Source organism: Podarcis tiliguerta, assembly GCF_965153285.1.
Source record: "Podarcis tiliguerta genome assembly, chromosome: 7".
Taxonomy (NCBI): Eukaryota; Metazoa; Chordata; class Lepidosauria; order Squamata; family Lacertidae; genus Podarcis; species Podarcis tiliguerta.
In genome coordinates, this window is record NC_139540.1 from 66,880,187 (window position 1) to 66,902,856 (window position 22,670).

The following is a 22,670-nucleotide window of genomic DNA, read 5'->3' on the forward strand; positions in this document are numbered from 1 at the left end:
AAGAAGTCTCACAGGGCAGACCCACCTAGCTAGACCAGACGCCTTTCTCTTAGGAATTGTAGGCACAGATACACCGAAGGAATTGAAAAGACTGTTCATGTATGCTACTACGGCTGCAAGGATGCTGCTTGCCCAGAAATGGAAAGATGACAAGATGCCCATGAAGGCGGACTGGCAGATGAAACTGCTAGATTACGCAGAGATGGCGAGATTGACAGGGAAAATCAGGAAGATCAGAACTTCAATAGAGATTGGGATGAATACAGATTGCATTTAAAAGAACACTGTAAACACTTGAACTCTTTGGCAGGCTCTAAATAACTCTTGCAATGTTACAAAGACTTTGGAAACAACAGAGGACTGTAATTTGGATGAACTATTATATGCAGTTGACAAAGGTATTTAAAGAATCTACGGAGGGGAGGAGGGAAATCCTAAGATTTGAAAGAATCTTGTTTTATTTTTAATGTTTTCAAGTATGTTAATTGTGTGATTGATTTTGTAAAACCAAATAAAAGTTACTTTAAAAAACAACAAGAACTGAAATAACACCTAGCTATACCAACTATGTCATTCTCAACAGTAGTAAGATATTGGCATTAACCTCCCCCCCCAAACTTGCTAAGTTCAGAGATAAAACAAAAACCTCTATGCAAAAAGTCTGTGCTTACTTGATAGGATTCTTTGCAACGTCAGGGTCTCGGGCAGTCACGGTTCCTATGACAGTGTTTATCTGGACATCTTCCTTCACTTCAAATACGTAGGCTGGCCTGCTGAACACTGGAGGTTCGTCTACATCCTCCACCACAATTCTGACAGTCGTAACGTCTTTGAAGGGTCCCAGATAGAGGAATCTGGGGTCCACGTGAGGATTGCTTGCCTCCACTTTCACAGTGAACTGTCTCTTCTTTTCAAAATCCAAAGCCTAGGAGCAGAAAATGCACATGTTAAATAGAAAGCTGATAACAGCTTTCCTGGGAGACCTGACATTCAAAGAGGCAGACTGAAATGCGTGGAATGAGCGCGTTATGCACTTCAAAACAAACATTTGCACTGCAATTCAATGCATGTTTGCTCAGAAGGGAGCCCTACTGTTTTCAACGGTACATACGCCTGAGTAAGTGTATCCAGGATTTCGGCCTCAGAGGTAGGGTGGTTATGTGCCCTATTTTAAAGAGGAGAGAGGGTGTCTGGTGTAAATATAAAGAACCACAAGGCGGGAGAGCAGAAGGGGCAATGAAGTTGCTCATCAACCTTTAGCAGAGAGTCCTCCTCCATCTACTACCTTCTTTCTCTTCTTCAAAGGACAACACTTCTTGTTGCTTCTTGGAGAAGACCAAGGAATGCAGGGTGTACATTTGAGCCCCAGCTTGAAGAAGGGCCTGCTCCAGAAGGAAGGTGTGTTTGCTTGAATTGGGACTGCTCAAAGTTGGGCAGAGGTGTTTCCGTATTCAAGCACTCCCACTTCAAACAATTGCCCCATTTCAAAGAATCATAGAGTTGGAAGAGACCACAAGGGCCATCGAGTCCAACCCCCTGCCAAGCAGGAAACACCATCAGAGCACTCCTGACATATGGTTGTCAAGCCTCTGCTTAAAGACCTCCAAAGAAGGAGACTCCACCACACTCCTTGGCAGCAAATTCCACTGTCGAACAGCTCTTACTGTCAGGAAGTTCTTCCTCATGTTTAGGTGGAATCTTCTTTCTTGTAGTTTGGATCCATTGCTCCGTGTCCGCTTCTCTGGAGCAGCAGAAAACAACCTTTCTCCCTCCTCTATGTGACATCCTTTTATATATTTGAACATGGCTATCATATCACCCCTTAACCTCCTCTTCTCCAGGCTAAACATGCCCAGCTCCCTTAGCCGTTCCTCATAAGGCATCGTTTCCAGGCCTTTGACCATTTTGGTTGCCCTCCTCTGGACACGTTCCAGTTTGTCAGTGTCCTTCTTGAACTGTGGTGCCCAGAACTGGACACAGTACTCCAGGTGAGGTCTGACCAGAGCAGAATACAGTGGCACTATGCCTTGGGAAGAAGAAAATATACAATGGTAACTTCAGAAATCTTTCTAATGTCCAGAGATAATGTGCTGCTGTGAGACAAGAGGTTTGTCCTCCGATCCTGCACTTTTTAGAAGTCATTAATGACCTCATTTCTGTTGGAACATTCCTGCCTTTCCTACTCTGACACTTCCCAAATGTGTTTGCCCAACGACGTTGCCTTCCCACCCTTCCTTGCAAATGAGAAAATAAATCACCCGCTCTGAACTGACTTCTGTTTCCCTCAAAGCCCCTACCTGAAAAGGGGACACAATTTGGGGGGAGGTTGTGTTTTGAAAGCCGTTCCTCACTGGAAATGCAACTATGTTATGTGAAGTCAAAACCAATGTAGCGTGGCGTTCAGTAAAAGAGCGTAGCGAGGATGCTGTTGTGTTGTGTCAAGGGAAGAGAAAACCGCCATTTGTTTTACTTCATTGCTTGTTAATGAGCGCTGACGGGTCAGTCGATGTTTCTGGAACTAGCTGTAGATGCTTGCTCAATAGCGCTTGACGTCTGCCAGACTTTTCTTCGTGAGCTTTGACAGTGTCTACCGAACTCGTGGTTGGCAGGGCTACTCCAAGATATTTTGCTGCCTCAGGAAGAACAGCAATTGGTGTCCCCTCACCATTCAATGTATATAGTGTGCAAAACCTGGCTAAGTTATTTTGGCACCTGAGGCAACAACCCCTCAGGTACTTCTCTCACGCCCTGGCAGTAAAAAATACAATAGTAATAAATGAAACAACTGACAATTCGCTGCCCTTTCATTACACCCCCAAATCAGGGTTGTTGGGGTTTTTTAGATGGCTTCCTCACTCTGCCTAACAGCACAGACAGTCCTGATGCTCTGTTGCGAGCTGGAAAAGTGGCTATTAGTTGCAGTGCAGCCAGTTAAAGAGGAAAGAATATGAGTTTTGTCGCTGAGAGGATGAAGGAGTCTTGGGGGGAAAGAAGGAAACACTCCAGATAGGAGTGGAGGTATCCTTCAATTTCCAATTATCCCCATTTCTCATTTTTCCAATCTTAATTTCCGTTCCCCACATTTCAGCATCACTTTGGGATTTCTAAAATAAAAAAGTTGTCATGAAAATTCATCAGCACTTTCGTGTGAGTTTCTCACAGTATGCATGTTTGCTTAAGAGGCACCGTTTTTCAAAGCAAATTTTCCTAATGTACTATATTTTTGTATGTTAGTTTCACAAATGTGCGCATTTTTAAGCACACTTTTATATATGTACAGTGGTATCTCGAGTTGCATACGCTTCAGGTTACAGACGCTTCAGGTTACAGACTCTACTAACCCAGAAATAGTACCTCGGGTTAGGAACTTTGCTTCAGGATGAGAACAGAAATCGTGCTCCGGTGGCACGGCGGCAGCGGGAGGCCTCATTAGCTAAAGTGGTGCTTCAGGTTAAGAACAGTTTCAGGTTAAGAACAGACCTCCAGAACGAATTAAGTTCTTAACCCAAGGTACTACTGTATATCTGTACACGCTCCCTGGCATTGCAAAAGCACACAGCAAAGCACAACTTTTGATGGATGACCGTGTTTGGTTTCCATATTGTTTTGGGAACTGCAGATTTGGTAAGATCGCCTTTAAATGCAAACTGAGTTGAATTTCTCTCCCATCCCTAGTTTCAAATAGAAGCTGTTTGCTTTTGGGGGAACTGATGTTGCTTAATAGGCAGGCTTTTTCTGACTATGGGGCTTTTCTTCCCCCCACGATGTTCAATGCATAAACAGATATTGCAAAGATGCCACAAGCTTCCAGTGCTCTCTCCTCACATGTAATCAGCCCCCACAGAGGCTGCCCCTGGAATTTCCTATTGCTCGAGGAAGTGGGGGGAATTGTGCGTGATGTAGTTGCAATTAGATTTGACTACATCGTGAAATCCTGAGGGTACAGAAGAAACATCACAAGCAATTTAGGTGGAAAGGAGACAAACCATGCCTCTTCATTTTTTATCCCCCGTACTGTATGAAACCTGGCCAAAGCATTATTTTTCAGAACCAGGCACAAACAGAAAATTGAGTGATATCAGGATCAAGTCCTATGAGGCATTTCTGTATGAACAAGTAATGACGGGTGTTGTGCAGAGATCTACAGGCAAAAGTACATGTTTGAGACTCTACACAATGTCTTTTTCGTGTTGGCTAAGTTTGAATTGATGCGGGCTGATATCTGTAACCTTATCAAGCTTGCCAGATAAGTTGCTCGCAAATGAGATTAGTGAAATGCTTTCTGACAACGAAGGTGTCATATTAGTAGTTCCCACTCAGGATCTTATAAGGCTCTGCTCTTTAAAAAAAGAGACACATCAAAAGAGAAAGTCAGAATGTACCCGAATAGAATTATTAATTGCATTGTAGAGGGGAAATACATAGGAACACAGAGCTCTAATATGCTTTTGCAGTAGATGTGATATTAACTTTACCCAGCTTTTCAGAGTGTTTAATTTCAAAATGTTTCATATGCAACACGGCACAGTTTTTGAGAATTTGTGGGGGCTAGCGGAGCAGATTCCTAGCTAGCGTCTCTAAAATGAATCCCCTCCTTGTAACATGTATAAAAGAACTGGTCTGTAAAAGAGGCCAGATTGCCATTTAACAGAACAGATCTGCTGCACCTAGGGATGTCAAAGAATTCTGTCTGTAACAGAAATGACCACTGTTCACATTTTTATCCCAGGTCCAGAACAGAAATCAACCCAGCAAATACAACTAGCATCAATCTAGTGACCACGATTGGCATCATTTTTTAAAAGCCCGCAACCAACACATAATTAATCAAATGCCCAGTCACAATATCCCTCATGCTCTAGTGTGACCAAGAAACAAGACATAGGATGGGTTGACTCAGACAGGAGCAAACGTGGTCCTTATTAGCTGGTGCTATACAGGGCAAGAAGCAGGTTCTGCTCACACTCAAAGGATGCACCCCTTTATTTCTTCTCATGTAAGTGAACGCCATTTTGCTAGCCCACCCAACCATGTTTAGCATCTAAATAGAGTTATATTTTGCATTATCTCATAGTGGTGATAAACACTGGGCTGCAGCATGAAGAAGAAGAGCCAGTATGGTGTAGTGGTTAAGAGCGGTGGACTCGTAATCTGGTGAACCGGGTTCACTTCCCCGCTCCTCCACATGCAGCTGCTGGGTGACCTTGGGCCAGTCACACTTCTTTGAAAGTCTCTCAGCCCCACTCACCTCACAGAGTGTTTGTTGTGGGGGAGGAAGGGAAAGGAGAATGTTAGCCGCTTTGAGACTCCTTTGGGTAATGATAAAGAGGGATATCAAACCCAAACTTAAGCTTAAGAAGCTTCTAGACACAGGCTGAAAGAAGTCTGCAGGATCTATAGCTTGTGATGAGTCAGAGTTGAGAAGGGAGGTGTCGAGGGGGGGAGGGCAGCCTGTGTGCCTGGGCTGCCCAGGGCCACTTGATCCGATCTGGACAGTCATGCGAAAGTGTGAGATATTTCCTCTGAAGCTATTTCCCCACCCTTTGCAGAGCACTGACAAGGGTGTTAACAACTATGTGTGGGAGACAAAACACATGTGACAAAAGCATGCTGAAAGCCAGAAGGAAACATCTGAGAACATGCACCTTTTTCACTGTTACGATGCCTTCCTGCGTCGCCTTGTCTGTGACGACGCCAAACATTTCTAAGCCGTCCCCTTCGATGATGCTGTATTCCATCTCTGCATTTTGACCCACATCAGCGTCAGTAGCCTTTATCCTGCCAACCGGCGAATCGAGAGGTGCAGACTCATGGATTTTGAACTGGTAGGCACCTAGAGATAAAGGGAAACTTTAGCCAGACAATCACAGCTATTGGGGCGTTTCCCCCAAAATCTCCAGTCACATGGAGGTTTTCTTCCTACATCTATTCTCTACCAGCATCCACACCAGTAAATTGACTCCTAGGTTGCTGCCACTCCAAGTTGCTTGCAGGACTTTCTACTTTCTCATAGAGCCATCCCGTTGTATTCCTGATTCAAAGGAGATTCTAAGTGATACAAAAGGCAAGTGCTTAACCATTCTATTTGTTCTGGCATCAGACTTAACCTATGCACCCTTCAGCTGCAAAGTCTGCACACCGGAATGGTTTCCCTCTGGCTTTTGCCATGTAAACACCTTATGGCTCAAGGTTCCTCTTTCCTCGTGCTGATTTAAAGGCGCTGGTGTCGTGGCGCTTCGTCAAACGGGGGAAAATGATGGTAGGGAAGAGGAATCCATTTCCCTGCACCTGTACGGCAGCCTGCAGGTGAAGGGAATGGCTAGCTTGCATGACAGTCCCACACATGATTAGAGTACAGAACTGCAATCATATCCATAAGGCTGAGAGCGGGTCTTGCTGTCTGGCACCTCCATACACACTGCCCTGGTTTGCATCCCAGGTAGGTTACTTTGGTGCTGCTAATGTAGCAGTTTGACTTGACCCCTGGAGATGCACTCCATTGTCTCTCGAGACAGATGGATGTCAAACAACAACTGCAGCTATCAACTCAGCACAGAGAAGGTGATGCAGGGAACCAATAGTATCTTATCTAGCCCCATGAAGTGACTGACTCTGACCTTGGCTCCTCAGATAGCTCACAGTAACAACAGGTTGCTCTATCTGTGGAATATCGAACCCTGCAGGCCTACCTGCCAAACCATTCACTTGCCTGACAGGCTGAGAACTGTGTGGAACCTAGCAGGGATAAGTGCTTTAAAGCCCAGTATCTTGTTTCAATCAGGTCTGCTTTATTCTACCACAAACCCCTACAAGGCATTTTTCTCTTTCCCTGCCCCTTGAACTGATTTCAACAAGTCCTCCCTTCACAATGCACGCAGGGCTGTTTTCGCCAGATGGATTATGGCAAACCAAAAGCACCCGTACGTCAAATACAGTGAATAAGGAAACAGCAAACCACCATTGTGCAATGTGACATAGCGACACAAGACGACGCACAGCCAAAGCCCTTCATGTTAACTTGCTGCACTGCAAATGACCCAAATATATTGTCTCGGGGACTTTTTGGTCATTGTGCTTCTGCATCATTGTCTCAGAGCATGTGAGATGCCCTTGGCCAGAGATGTGTAATTCTCTTTGGGCCATGGAGCCGAGTCTCAAATTATGGCCTACCCGTGTCAACAGAAGTTTCTTACTGTCCATACCCGCAGGCTGACGTTTGCCCTATATTATGAGTTATTCTTCAGTTGGGGGAATGCCTCCCTCAACATCTTCAAATATATAAACCTTGCATACTTTTTTATCTAGAATTATTTTCCTTGGAGAGAAAAGTATTTGGTGCAGTTCTCTTTGCTAATGCCGTTTCAGAGTGCATCAAAATCTTGTGGCTAGTTGAAAGCTAGTATGTCAGTAAAGGTAAAGGGACCACTGACAATTAAGTCCAGTCGCAAATGACTCTGGGGTTGCGGCGCTCATCTCGCTTTACTGGCCAAGGGAGCCGGCATTTTCCGCAGACAGCTTCCGGGTCATGTGGCCAGCAAGACTAAGCCACTTCTGGCAAACCAGAGCAGCACATGGAAACACCGTTTACCTTTGGAGTGGTACCTATTTATTTACTTGCACTGAGTGCTTTCGAACTGCTAGGTTGGCAGGAGCTGGGACCGAACAATGGGAGCTCACTCTGTCGCGGGGATTCGAACTGCTGAACTTTTGATCGGCAAGCCAAGCGGCACAGTGGTTTAACCCACAGTGCCACCCACATCCCATATGTCAGTAGCCTAGCCTTATTTCTAATGTGTAGGGTTTGCACAGGCAGGGAGGTTTTCTGAGATGATTGGTGGTTTCCATGGTACTTGACAAAACAGTAGCCTTTGAGCCCAGGATTAGACAAACTGACAAGCACTGAATCATACTAAATATCACAAAGGGTGCTTAACCAATGAAAGAATGTAGCCAAAAACAACTAGTAGCTATGTACTATAATGTACTCAGTATAAGAACTGGGCTAAATTCCCCTAATTCAATTGATTTCGGTGTATAGTGGTACCTTGGTACTCGAACAGCTTGGCTCCCGAACAAATTGGCTCCCGAATGCCGCAAACCCAGAGGTAAGTGTTCCGGTTTGTGAACGTTTTTCAGAAGCCGAAGGTCCGAAGCGGCTTCCATTTGAGTGCAGGAAGCTCCTGCAGCCAATCGGAAGTCGCACCTTGGTTTTCAAACAGTTTCAGGAGTCAAATGGACTCCCGGAATGGATTAAGTTCGAGAACCAAGGTACCACTGTACTTTCTTTTGACTCTTTGAAATAGGACATTACAATGCCATAGACAGAGCTGAAGATGAATCCGAGAAATAATTGTCAATAGTCAACAGTAGTGAGGCTGGGTGCTTTCCAAAAGCTTTCACAGATTTGTAACCAAAAGGTATAACCCCCTCCCCTCAATAACACCCATCTCTTCTAATTTTAAAGATTCCAGGCTTGCTGTGTATCTTTGCATCCCCATCACTGGACTGCAGAACTGAGCTAGATAAAGCAGAATGATTAAATCTTCCATACTCTGGGGGAAACGAGGTGGGTTGTCATTGACATCCGTCAATGTGATGTTCACCGTGGTGGTTCCTGACAATCCGCCCATCTGGCCTCCCATGTCTTTTGCCTGGATGACCACTTGGTACTGCTCTCGGTTTTCTCGATCCATGTTCAGCAAAGCTGTTTTGATGATGCCTGAGAATGAGAAAATTAAGGACACCATTGAAGGTCACCGACTTTTCCTGTAAAAGCTTAAGTTAGAGTGCCAGAGTGCCACACACATGTCCAATGCTGACTGTGCTGCTGGAAGATGGTGCAACCAGCTTTGATGATTTGGGGAGGGACCCGAGTGGAAACAGGCTTAGCCAGGTCCGTCTCCAAATTCCTACTTGCAGTCTGGTCTCTGATTGGCCAATGTAAGTTCAAAAGAGGTAGGGGAGTCCTATCACTCCCTGCTGCTGGCTGGAGCTTATGATACTGGCCAACTGAGTGGGAGGTTTTTGTGTCCACCCCCACCCTGTGCTCCCCAGCTTGCCCACGGCTGGACCAGGCCGCAACTGCCAGTGGCGTAGCGTGGGTTGTCAGCACCCGGGGCAAGGCAAGTAATTTGCGCCCCCCCGCTGCACTGTCCCTCCCCCAGATGGTCCCTCGCTCTCTCTCCGCACCGCACCGCACGCCTGGCACCCTCCCCTTCACAGTGGGTGGCGGCTCGGATCGGATTCGCACAGCCAGCACTGCAGTGAGAGAGAGTGAGTGAGCCAGGTAGGGGCAGAGAGCTGCGAGTGCGAGCGGGCCCCCCCAGATGTTGCGCCCGGTGCGGCCGGCCCCCCCTGCACCCCCCACGCTACGCCACTGGCAACTGCCACTGCTGTCAAGAATGGCAAGTGATCCTTAGTACTATTTTAAATTGTTTGGGTAGTGCACCACATTTTAAAGGCGAGTTATGTTTTATTTGTAGTTTTGTGTCTATGTGTGCATTGAACAGAAAAGCTGTCTAGAACAATTGCAAAAAAAATAAGTAATAAATCTAAACCTCCACTCTGTCCTCTTGGCAACAGTCGCTAGTAACGGTTGCACTTACCCCGATGTAAATATTTAAGTGTTGTCAAGTTGCTGCACTCAATTATAGCCTTGTCAAATCGTATCTGGTTCTGTTGCTTGTGTGACTTGCACAATATGGAAAAGAGCTTCAAGCTATTTGCATATACTGCTGTTTGATGCAGTTCTTTCATCAACCTATTAACCCCATGCTAAAGCATTTCATGAAGCTAAAAGGGAGCATAACTTTTTTTCCTCCATTGCTTTTTGTCCTGCATCTTTATGTGCGTGTGTTTTCTTCCACCCATTTCTTATTTGAAATTTTTATTTTGACAAACGGGGTGAAAGCAAGCCTTCATTAAAGACATAGTACTACAACATTAAATTGAAAGGAAATCCATGGGGAAAATAGCAAGTCCCCAAGCATTATTTCTATATATTTAGAGGTAGAAACAGTATTGGGAGGAGGGGAAAAAAAGAAGTTGAACAGAGGGGTAAAATATCAGTGTCATTCTATTTGGCTTTTTAAAAACTGCCCTTTGCAAACTGCCCATCTGTTTATAAAATTGGGCTCCTTAAAAAATATGTTACACTCTAGTGTGGCCAAGGAACAATGGGGCTATGCAGATAGAACCATACATTAAAATATGTGCATGAACAGATGGGTGCTTTGAAGTCCCAACATTGAGGTTTCAAAGCATGTATCAGGGGCAAGGTGCCGATAGAAGCAAGCTCCCCCTCCACTTCCTTTCAGATGTTGAAACAAAGCACCTGGACCAAGCAGGATTGATGTGCCTTCACATCAGCCGGGGCAAACTGACTTTGAGTAGCACTTTAAAATATCCCCCAAAACAGCTGGTTGTTGGGTGCTTTGGAAGCTGCTCAGGTAGGCTTTGACAAAGGTGTAACCCTCACTCTGTCAAACTGAAACTGAACTGTCCCCCCAAATTGCAGACAAGTAAATTTACTGCTAACTTTGTAGTTGTAAAATTTACAAAAAATGAAAGCTTGCATAAAATAAGAGAGAGAAAATTCCCTGTCCAGATTTCAGATATTATTATTATTATTATTATTATTATTATTATTATTATTCACAAGTCAGCAGCATCTCTCTTTCACATCAGTTTCCTGTATGAGCCACAGAGTTATAAAAACGATACCTCCAATCTTTTTTTGAAGGACCTGTGATTAAGCAGTATTCATCTCCTTCATAGTCTTATTTTCCTTTCTGCTGACAGATGGACAACCTCTGGCCACTGAGCTCATTGTATGTATCTTGCTGTGCTTCCTGAAGCTGCCTTAATCTCTCTCCCCCTCCCCCCACCATGGTAGTATCCATGATGAAAATTGAAGCAGGGTGATCTCTATTCTGGATTAGTTAATCCAGAACACTTTCATCTATGGCTCTGCCAATTGCTTTCCTGCAGCCCCTAGCACATTACCCCTGATGGATGGTTGCCCTTGAGAGACAAAAATATTGTCCCCTCTCCATTTTTATTCATGAAAGCCAAACGACTGAGCTGAGCCCTGCTTTTGATAGAGGCATCCTAAACATTCCCAGTATTTGTTTGTTTTAAATGGACTGGGGGGGGGGGGAGGACTTTCCATCCAGGCTCCATTCTGTTTTTGTTAGGTTAAGATATTAAATAATGTGTCATATTTACAGATCTATCACTCTACCGAGCCTCTTGAAGTCTGCACTGAGTCAGATAGAATTTCCTTGAAGAATTTACCAAATAGGTCCTAGCTTGACTTAACGCGTCGTTTTAAATTATGGAGGTTGTCAGAGAATGACAGATTAAGGTCTTCTGACCTGACTCAGACTCGACGGAAAAATATGGCTGCCCCTGGAGAATGCTGTAGACAACTCTAGCACTGTTCCCATACGTAGGGTCGTCGGCATCAGTTGCTGTGACTTGCACGACAAATGTACCTGCAATGATAAAAAAGAAAAAGAAAAATATTTGCTGTTCTGCCAGAGAACATCACTTTAAATTGGCACTTTTGCTTCTATACAGCTTTTGCTTCTGTACCTGCAGATTCCAACAGAGGTGCCATTTCAGGAGTTTTCTCCGGAGGTGGAAATGGGACTCACGATGGTGGATGTGTGGGTGTTTGAGATTCACAGTGAGTTTTGAAGGACTGCTCTTGAACTCAATATCATTTGTTGCGCCTACCTTTTTTGCCTAACTTGTACAGTAACCAGAGATACAGGTGTTCTTGAGAGATGTGCTGTTGGATGGCATTGCCCAGTTGGCTTCCCAACGCTGTGTGTCACTGCTGGTTGCCAAGAAGGAGATGGGGAGAGGCAATGCAGCTAGGAGCTCACTGTAGTTGTGGCTGCTACTGCCTCCAGCATGGTCCTGATCAAAATGTCCTCCCGCTGCAAATAGCAGGTGAGTGTGTCTGATGTGGTGGGAGGTTCTGCTAGGGATCATGGTGAGGGCAAATACTTGCATCATTTCCTCCCACATCACTGTCCTGGTTTGGCAAGGAGTGTTGACACCGTCTATTTGTAAAGGAATGTCCAATTATGCAAGGACAATATGGGGCAAACAGCTAATTCAATTTGACACCGGGGCGCCAGCTAGGGAAGGGAGGGATGGTTCTCACATCCATGTTTCAGGCCAGAAGTAATGGTAAAGGTAAAGGGGTAAAGGGATCCCTGACCATTAGGTCCAGTCGTGACCGACTCTGGGGTTACGGTGCTCATCTCGCTTTATTGGCCAAGGGAGCCGGTGTACAGCTTCCGGGTCATGTGGCCAGCATGACTAAGCCGCTTCTGGCGAACCAGAGCAGCGCACGGAAACGCCGTTTACCTTCCCGCCGGAGCGGTACCTATTTATCTACTTGCATTTTGATGTGCTTTCGAACTGCTAGGTTGGCACAGGTGGCTAGGGACACGGGTGCCGCTGTGAGTTAAACCACAGAGCCTAGGACTTGCCGATCAGAAGGTCGGCGGTTTGAATCCCAGCCACGGAGTGAGCTCCCGTTGCTCTGTCCCTGCTCCTGCCAACCTAGGCCAGAAGTGTATATCTGTAAATGGGGTGAATACTTGGTAGATATTGAACCTGGCAATTTACTGTGGCATGCATGCAAGAGGGGAGGTAGCAATTTGCGATAGACTTCTCATTCCCCAATTGTTTTGATTGTGTACACATCCAGGGAACAATCCTTTTCACTACACATCAGGGATGGCTAACACTGTCACCGTGGACATCTCCAAAGCACAAAAGTGGGCATGAGAAGAGCTGCCTACCCAAAGAATAGTCCTCCAGCTGTTCTACAACATTTACCATTCATTATTAAATTTCATTAAAGCATTTTTTAAAGGATGATTTTTTTAGAGGGATCACAAAAACCTTATGCATCACAGCACACTTCCAACAAGAGCAGTCAAATGCTTTTTTTTTTTAAGGCAAATTTGGGAAGGAGTCTTGGGGAGCACAAAAAAACCTTTGGCAAGGCTGCCCATGGGCTATGGATTGGCCACCCCTGCACCACTTAGGAGAGATATAACAACCAACCAGTTTCTCACATGGTTGCACTAGTTATCACTTGGCAAATTATCACTTGTTTTTACCCATTATCTCTTCTTTCTCACACTTTCCATACCAGTGATGGCGTAATTCACATGGTCTATCAGGAATATAAAATAAATAGATTTGGATTTGGATTTCTGTGAATGTGATATTAGTTGATCCACACCTCACAGATAAATGTGCTGATTAGAACATAATCATCCTTTGGATATCACACACCTCCAAGTTTTGCAATACCGATACCAAAAGGCATTAATAGGCACATTTTAGGATAAAATACACTTAGAAATGTGTACATGGAGATAACATTATAGCAAGATACATATTGAAATGCAGTGCTTTGGTGGATTGAAAATAGAACCCATAGCCTAATGCAGAAATGGACCTCTGAATGAACATATGCTTAACAGGCATGGACTAGAAATAGAATATACCTGACCATACTTTAGTGCAGAATTCACAAGTCTGGATTTGTCCCTTGAGCAGTAGGTGAAAACTGATCTCTGCATTGTTGGGCACAATTCAAAGTGTTGGTTTTATATATACAGTAGACCTTCCGGATATGAACTTAATTCATTCTGGGGGTCTGTACGTACCCCAAAAGGTCAACATGAGACGCCGCTTCTGCGCACATGCACAGCGCGATAAAGTGCTTCTGCGCATGTACATGGCGCACAGAGCACTTCTGTTCATGTGGTGAAACCCGGAAGTATGCACTTCCAGGTTTGCCATGTTTGCAACCCGAAAGTTACATTACCTTTGGGTCCACTGTAAAGGCTTACACACCTCAGGAGCCCAGTGCCACATGGAATTATCTCCTTCCTTGTGAGCCTACACAGACCCTGAAGTCATCATTGTAGGTCCTCCTCCAAGTGCTCTGGTGCTGGAAGTCCCCACGGGGGGGGGGGGGGCACTCAACAAGCGAAAGGATATTTTTAGTGGTTCTCCCTTCCTCCTTTATGCTCAAAAGGAAACAAACAAAAATCCCAGACGAGAACTTTCCTCTTCTCTCTGCCATTTGAGTCTTAATTTTCTCTGGTTACTGTACTTTTGTTGGTTAATGTAACAGTGATCAGGCCAATGTCGTTAGGGTGTAGTGGGGTTTCGAGAAGCGTATATGATTACGTTCTTGCTTGCTGTTTCTTGGTTTTTTAATTGTTTTAACTGCGTGCAATTTCTTTTCCTTTTTCCTATATGCTGCCCTGAGACTTTCCTGGTATAAAAGTGCTGAACAAATGATAATGTTAATACTAATAGCAATAGTTATAATAATAGACTGATATGACACCTACCTACATCAGACATTTCTGGGACGCTGGCATTGTAAGTGTCCTTTGTAAACAGTGGCTCATTGTCGTTGATGTCATGGATCTTAATGATGAACTCTGACTCTGGCTCCACTGGCTTTCCAGTATTTTTGTTGATAGCTTGAGCACGGAGAATGTAGACAGGCTTCTCTTCCCTGTCCAGTCTCCTTGTGGCCTGTATATCTCCAGTCTTCTCATTGATAATGAAGAGGTCTCCGGCTCCATCTCCTGAAAGGATGTATTTAAGTGTAGAGTCTCCTTTGTCCTGGTCAGAATGAAGCTGCAACAGAAATAAAAATTTTAAGCAAAGGGGCAAATAATGGGGAATCCATTTCCGAGGCTGAATCTCTGTCAGTGTGAATCATGCTTAACCACTCTTTGCTGGCTAGAACATCTCAGTGAGTTTGTTTACTGCATTGTTCTTCTCAATCCTGTCCCATCAAAATCTATTTCCAGATAGCCAAATGGCAAGTTGCTGCTGTTGTTGTTTTTAAGGATACTGTTTTTAAAAAGAGAATGTAGCACATTGTGATGAACCTTGACTATATTATTAGCCCTGCTTGCTAAGGTCTGGTTGCCTTATTTTTACTAGCATCCATTTGAAAAAAGGGCAAATCTCCATTCTGGAAGCCAGCAAACCTAGCCTGTCATTGGGCCAAACCAGATGTGACCTTAAATGTAGCTTTTCATTTGTTGTCTAGGTGACTTGTGCACAGAACCAAGTAAAGGCCAAACTAGATGTGACATAAACGGCAGGATTCATTTAATGAGCTCTGCTGGCAGAAGACCAGTGCAAGGACTTCCACTTGCACAATGGAATCAGGAGTGATGGTCAGTAGAATTCCCAGAACAGCACGAAAGGGGAGGGGAGGGAGGTCAAAAGCTGGTAGTTGAATCCTTGCATACAGGCTTTCAAAAATGCAAATAACAGTGAGGGGTGGGTGTTGGTGTCTTCGTGTGTGAGTGATAACCAGGATCACTGCAGGCATGAAGAAGTAACCCTTTCCTCCCTTGCTGTTGTCCTGAGGAAAAATCCCTCCTCTGAAGCTGATATTTGCAATCAGTGCCAGAGGAAAGATTTCCTCCTAATACAAGCATTAGCTTAAAAAAAAAAGTCTTCTTAGGCCCACAGGAAGGGAAGAAAGGGTTAAATTCCTCCTCCATGCCTATACCAATATCGTTATTTATCAGATCCCCTGGGTTTGCATTTTCAAAAACCCCACTTGTGAAATATAAAAGGGCACTTACTTATATTATTAAAAACATTTTCTTTTCTTTTCTGTTTAATGGTCTTTTCCCCAAATGCATATGCTTCTCATGGGGGACACTGTACAGAACACAACGTTTGCATCTCTCTTGTGTTTGCATAACACCATTCTGTGCTATATGACGCAGCGAATTTCAATAAAAAGTGAGAGTCTCAAAGATCATGCACGGTATTGCTTTTTTTGTTTTGTTTTTTGTAATCATGCAAAGCAAGAAGTGTGCTGTATCTGAAAGGACACTTCTCTCCCAACCCCAACCATCTGCCGAGAGAGTTTATGCAAGTTGAGAGGGTGATCCTAACTCACTTAGGATACGGAGAAAGGTTGGAAACCCTCATATGGTTGGTGAGCAAGAGAAGCCCCACCCTCACCAAAGGCTGTGGGAGCAACAGGGTCCTTACTGGGATGCGTGTCTGACATACGATCCAAAAGTGATGAATATATATATGGAAATTGTAGTAATTGTCAGGAGCTTGTCCTACACTTGAGTAGGACCCTGGCAGAGACACATGCCCGACTGGCATGTTCTCTCCCTCCTGGTCGATCGTTCGGGAGCTTCAAAAGCTTTCTTCAGCCCGAACATCACAGCGACCAATGCCAACAGACACCGGCACACTTAGGGATTCGCAGTTGCGTAACAAACCTCAGCAACTCAGCATTTTGGCTAATCTACTTTATTTACACATGGAGCACTGCAACATGGCTCCCTCTCTCTCTAGCATCAGACAGCAAAGAAAAAGAACAAAGGCCAGTAGTCCCACTTTACGGAACACAGTAACACAAACATCCTGTCTCCGTCACTTCTCACTCTGTGGAGTCAAAACATATACAGTCATGTGATAGACAACAATCCCATGACTGCAATCATGGAGCAGGGATTCTAACAGTAATATGTGTGCATGTGGCTATACACAGTTGATTTTCGTATTGTATTTATCTATTTATTTAGATTTATGTACTGTACTGCTGTCCGCTCTTTGACCGTAATAAAGATTGATTAATTGATATACCGTGCTGCCTTTTTGCACAAGCCACAGGCACTTTATAGCCAAATCAAACAAGAGAAAAACAGAGCATAAAATCCATAAAATAACACAACTTCTAAATATATAACACAGAAACTAGTGGCAGCAGCAACAAACTAAACAGTGTGTAAAGTTGGGGTTATCCTCGAAACACCTGATTAAAAAAGATCTGATTTAACCAGTCACTTAAAATTACACAAAGGTGAGGCCAGATGTACCTCAGTAGGGAGGCAGTTCCACATATGAAGAGCCACGACCGAAAAGGCCCTTCTCTAGGCATCCACACTTCATCCTATGCAGGGACCACCAAGCTGGTTTTCATTCACTGATCTTAAGACACAGACAGGCCAATATGGAAGATTGCAGATATCTGAGTCCCAGGCCATTAAGGGCTTTAGATACCAAAGAAAGCAGCTTCAATTATGCCTGGAGAACAATCAACAACTAGCACAGCTTTTTTAAATATAGGAGCAATATGTTTGCAGCCTGATGACCGTATCGACACCCTGACTTTTTGCACTAGTTTTGCACTAGTTTATATTTACAGTCTCTCTTCAAAAGGGCATTACAATACTCCACGAAGAGGGCATTACATTAGTCCAACTTGGAGGAGAAGAAGAAGAAGAAGAGTTTGGATTTGATATCCCGCTTTATCACTACCCGAAGGAGTCTCAAAGCGACTAACATTCTCCTTTCCCTTCCTCCCCCCCCAAAAACACTCTGTGAGGTGAGTGGGGCTGAGATACTTCAGAGAAGTGTGACTAGCCCAAGGTCACCCAGCAGCTGCATGTGGAGGAGCGGAGACACGAACCTGGTTCCCCAGATTACGAATCTACAGCTCTTAACCACTACACCACACTGGCCACACTGGAGGAGCATGAATAACCATAGCTATTCTAATCCTTTCCCAGAAATGGCTATAGTTGGCATCCCTGACAAAGTCAGGCATAGGTGGTCCTACTCACTGAGGCCACCTGAACCTCGAGTGACAAAGATGGTTCCAGCAGCACCCCGAAACCAGGCACCTGCTCCTGGGAGCTCTGTCAAGAACTGGATGTTCTCCCAATTCCTGGGCATCGGGATGTCCTGCCCACAACACCTCTGTTTTGACTGGATTTAACTTTAATGTATTGCCCTACATCCAGTCAATTACCACCTCTAGACAGTAGAGACATCTCCAGGACCTCTTGGTATCAAAGGAACAGAGCTCAGCTCCATCAGGGTACTAATGACATTTCTCTCCAAATCCCCTGATGGCTGATACCAGAGGCTTTGTGCAGGTGATCAATAGCTTGGGCTACCAGATCAAACCCTGTGGGATCGTGTCGTACAGCTACCGCAGGGCTGAGCAGAGGTCACCCAATGCTACTCTCTGGCTCCATCCCTGGAGATAGGAGCAGAACTACCGCAATTCAATGCCTCCAAGTCCCAACTCAGTCAGGAAAATACCATGGTCAGTTAAAACATTCTCCCTGTCCCTATCCTGATAATGGAATGGTCATTAGTCATGACAGCCAGTGCTGTTTCTGCTCCCAAAACTGGACAGAAGCTGGATTTAAATGGACGTTCATCTGAGCATGCTTGAAGTGGCCCCACAACCACCTTCTTAAGCGTCTTGGACTAGTAATTGGACAATAGTATCCAATAGTTCTAGTGCTTTTTTTTTTAGGGGGGGTAAACATGAGGAAACAGTACTTATATCTCGATAAAAGTGTTGTGGGTGCCAACACATAATGGCTACATGGGCCGTACCATGACAAGAACAACGCTTCTTCCAGGCCCAGGGAAGACATCTTAAGAAGAGAACGCACCACCTCCTCTTTCAAGGACAGCTGAAGCACTTTTTCCTAAAGTGAGGCATCAACTAATCCCTGGATCCGCTTGGCCATTCCCTCTGAATTGAGGGTCAAGGGTCAAGAAGGCGTGTGGTGGGATAGGATGCAGCTTCTCCTCACCCTCAGGTTGAAGTAATTAAAAATGATTCAGGTATCTATGTGAACGGCAACTTTGCACACAAAAGGGTGGTTCTTCTGTTATAAATCCCTTTTCCCCCTTAACACATTCCATTTTAAACATCAAGTCAATAATTTAGAGTAAACCCCCAGAAGGATTAAAAACAAAAACAATATGTATGCCTCTTGTCAAGGATGTTTGCAACTTTAGCTTGTGGGGGTCGCCAAAAGGATTTATTTATCTGCTTGAATTTGTCCTTGAATCTGTGCTGTGTTGTTGCTGCTTCTGTTGTTGTTCAAACAAAGACTATTTTAACCCCCCCCTTTTCATTCCAGTACAGGATGCACCTTGACCTATTTGCCGTGTTAACATAATAGCATGAAAGAATTTCTGAAACAAAAGATGAAAAGATTGAGGAGGAAAACATGCTCAGTCGTCATTTCACTCGGTCTTCTTCAAATAGCATAGCAGTTCATTCTGTTCCATTAAAACCAGCAAGAGATGGAGTGGGGGTGGGGGTGGGGGTCAGGGAAGGACCTCAACACCCACAATATTCAATTTTAACCCTTTAAGGGAGGGTTAGAATTTAATTAAAATAAATCCACAGCTAACTCAAAGCAGCAGTGCTACACTCCACCGGTATCTATTCTTGTCATACCTAACTTGCAGAATTTGGAGATCCACCTTGTTTTCCCAGAAAGGACAACACAGTCTATTGTTGACTCAGCAGCCTAATATCAACTGTTTTGATATTGCTCATCATCTGGATCCTATGCAGGGCCAGACCAGAGGTAAAGCAGTTTGGGCATTAGCTGAGTGCCCCAAAGCTGAAAAGGGCCTCTCACTGCCAGTGTTCAAAACTCCCATTGTTCCAGGGACAGTTTGTGACAGGGAATTTCATGAGCACGAACAGCTTCTGAGCTCTGGACGCAGTACTGCACCTATGATTTCCAATTAAAACTGCAAAGTGGGTGGAAAGGAAGACCTTTTTTCTGCCTCCTCACTTCCAGTTACTCTCTGAAGACTGGAAAAGAGACCCTCTTAAGAATATTAGGGGGGTGGGCAGGGGAAGGACTAGACCAGAGGTCGGCAAGGTTTACATCGCCTGGACCGGTTCACTCCAGTGGAGATCCCTCTGTGGGACAGATAGCGTGTGTGTGTGAGCATGCGTGCCTGCAATTTCCGGGCTCTGCATCTGTGCAGATGCAATTTCCTGCGTCTGCGCAGGTGTGATTTCCAGCACCATGGAAGCAAGTCCCTGAGCCACACTGTGCCAGTTTAGCACAGTGCGTGGGGACTCATCGAGTGAATGGCTCGGTTTGGGGGTGGCTTGTGGGCCGGTTAAACGACCCCCGTGAGCTGCTTGTGGCCCATGGGCCTTAGGTTGCCTTCCCCTGGACTAGACCATGTGAAAAATGAACATAACATTTTAGCTGCAGTTCATTCATTTTCAACTTTGTATTCTTGCTACAAAAAGTGTGCCTAGACATTCCATTATTGCACCTCTAACCAAGGTTTAAGGAGCCATTTAGCTCCTAGCTTTCGTATCTCAGTTTCTAACACTGCTCACTGGTCCAACCTTCCTTACCACCAGACATGGCTGGAGGTGTGTGGACAATGACTGGGACTTAAACAAGTCTCCCCTGCCTGTTTGCTCCACTGGGCTCTGATAAAAGGCCAACAGAGATCCTTCTTTTCATATTGGCTCAGAAAATGCCTGCATTGCAGCTGCAGTTTAATGCTGCAGCCAGAAAAGCCTTTTAAACTAAGTTTTTAAAAAATATATTTAAAACACTGTAAGTTAAAACAGTCTTTCTAGTTGCCATAGCAAACACTGGCAGTGGCGCTCTGAAGAAGGAGGCCTCTTGGCCCTTCTTGAAGTGTGCAGAGGTGTTGAGAAGCTTCCACCGACCGCAGTGGCAAATAATACATATTTTTAAACAAGTTAAGATTCAGTTCCTTATTATGAGCCTGCACTTTACTATTCTCTCTTATGTATGGGAGGGGAAATATTTCAAGCCTTCATTCAGTGAAGTAAGCATCTTTAGACTATGGATTATTACTGTATTCCCAAATCTGAATATCATGTGAATTGCAACTTGATAGGGGGAAAAGGCAGAAAGTGCTGTGTCTAATGTTCGTTAATAAAAAAAGAGAGAACAAAATGGCGTAGTCTTTACAGTAAATTAATTTGCTTAACTCCCTGAGTTTAATGAGGAGTCCCTTGTGAAATAATACACTTAAGAGGGAAAGCAAGACAGAAGATGAACCACAAATAAAAATAGGTTAAGTGTTGCAGTAGACACAGTTTTACTAATTTCACTTGAATACCATTGTAAAGTTTAATCATCTGACTCACTTGTAATGATTCTCTGCTTAGATAAAGATTATCTTTCCCTACTTGTTTTCCTTCAGTGTTCCAGGCAACTGCTTGCAAATGCAAGTATTCAGTGACAAAATTGTAAATCTAGTTTTAAGCACTGCTAAAGTTGCACGAGTCACACACACACACAAAAAGAGATTTCGGAGCCTACCTTTGCCTTTCCTTTTGCCCCTGTATCTTTTTCTCCTAACTTATATGAAGGAAAAATATCAGGCTGCAATTTGTAAACCGCTCTGGAAGCTTTATTGAGGAGTGGAATTATATCTTTCACAAATTGATTTTTGTTCTTTTGCATTTCTGCAGCTCTGTAAATCAAATCAGAAAGCTACAGTAGCTGAGCTGGGAGGGGACCAAGGACAGCTCCATCATTAGGAAAATGTTTGCTCAGATGGTGCATTATGGCAGTGATGGGAACACCTTCACTTCCACTCCCATGCCTCTGTTAGAATTCCTGCTCCATGATTGCAGTCATGTGATTTTTGTCTTTCACATGACACTGTATGTTTTGACTACACAGAGTGGGAAGTGACGGAGACAGGATGTTTGTGTTACTGTGGTCCGTGAAGTGGGACTATTGTCCTTTGTTCTTTTTCTCTTTGCTGTCTGATGCTAGAGAGAGAGGGAGCCATGCTGCAGTGCTCCATGTGTAAATAAAGTAGATTAGCCAAAATGCTGCATTGCTGAGGTCTGTTAAGCAAACTGCGAACGGTATGCGGATCCCTAAGTGTGCCAGTGTTTGTTGGCATTGGTCACTGTGATGTTCGGGCTGAAGAAAGCTTTTGAAGCTCCTGAACGATCGACCAGGAGGGAGAGAAGATGCCAGTTGGGCATGTGTCTCTGCCAGGGTCCTACTCGAGTGTAGGACAAGCTCCTGACAGCCTCCACATTTCCTCATATCTGTGATCTAGGTTGTTGGCGCAGTGAGGAGGCCACTCTTTTGGGGTGCTTCTTGTCACCTGGGAAAAACTCTTTCCTTTGATTGGTGGGCCAACAGCTGGCTGCTGCCGCTCCCTTCAGAAAGGGCAGCATGTGTATTCATAGAGCATCTTCAACTGGCCATAATTAAAGGCAGAACTAGAAGAGTCAGCCCTTTGCTAGTGAGATACCAGCTGCTACACAAATCTGTGAAGTAGAAATCCTTTGTTTTGTGTGCCTCCCCTTCCTATGCTTTGCTTTATCTGCTATTTTATTTTATTTATTAAATCTGTATACCGTCCTTCATCCAAAGATCACGGGGCCGTTCACAACATAAAAATACAGAAGGAGAACACAAAATGCATAGTAAAACAGAAACACATTTAAAAGGCCATAGAATGCTAACCGGCCAAAGGCCAAGTTATAGAAGAAATTTTTCGTCTAGTGTTTGAGACTTACTCAGCTCAGACTTTCCTTAAACCTTTCTCTCTGATTTGCTTTCTACCTATTTACCTCTTTGTAGTCCTCCTCCTGTTATTTCACCTCCATTTTCTCTCCCTTTCCCCTTCTCTTGCTTCTGGTCTTTCTTTTTCTCCTTTCGTTCCTTCCATTTTTTTCTTCACCATCCCAGCTCTAAGCCACACCGCAAAGCCAGTATAGCTGTTTGTGTATGTCATGGATGTTTGAGAAAAATAGATTGGCAATATTGTGATCTTGT

General features: G+C 44.4%; 1 protein-coding gene across 1 annotated transcript in view; it reads right to left on the reverse strand.

Moving 5' to 3' along the window:
* CDH6 (cadherin 6) overlaps positions 1-22,670 on the reverse strand; it is a 170,383-nt gene that overhangs the window by 37,387 nt on the left and 110,326 nt on the right. The window contains exons 3-7 of the mRNA XM_083449427.1: positions 14,397-14,691; positions 11,376-11,495; positions 8,552-8,719; positions 5,646-5,833; positions 672-925 (exon numbers count right to left, since the gene is read on the reverse strand). Coding sequence (XP_083305553.1) covers positions 672-925; positions 5,646-5,833; positions 8,552-8,719; positions 11,376-11,495; positions 14,397-14,691 — 1,025 coding nt within the window. The remainder of the gene's footprint in view (positions 1-671; positions 926-5,645; positions 5,834-8,551; positions 8,720-11,375; positions 11,496-14,396; positions 14,692-22,670) is intronic.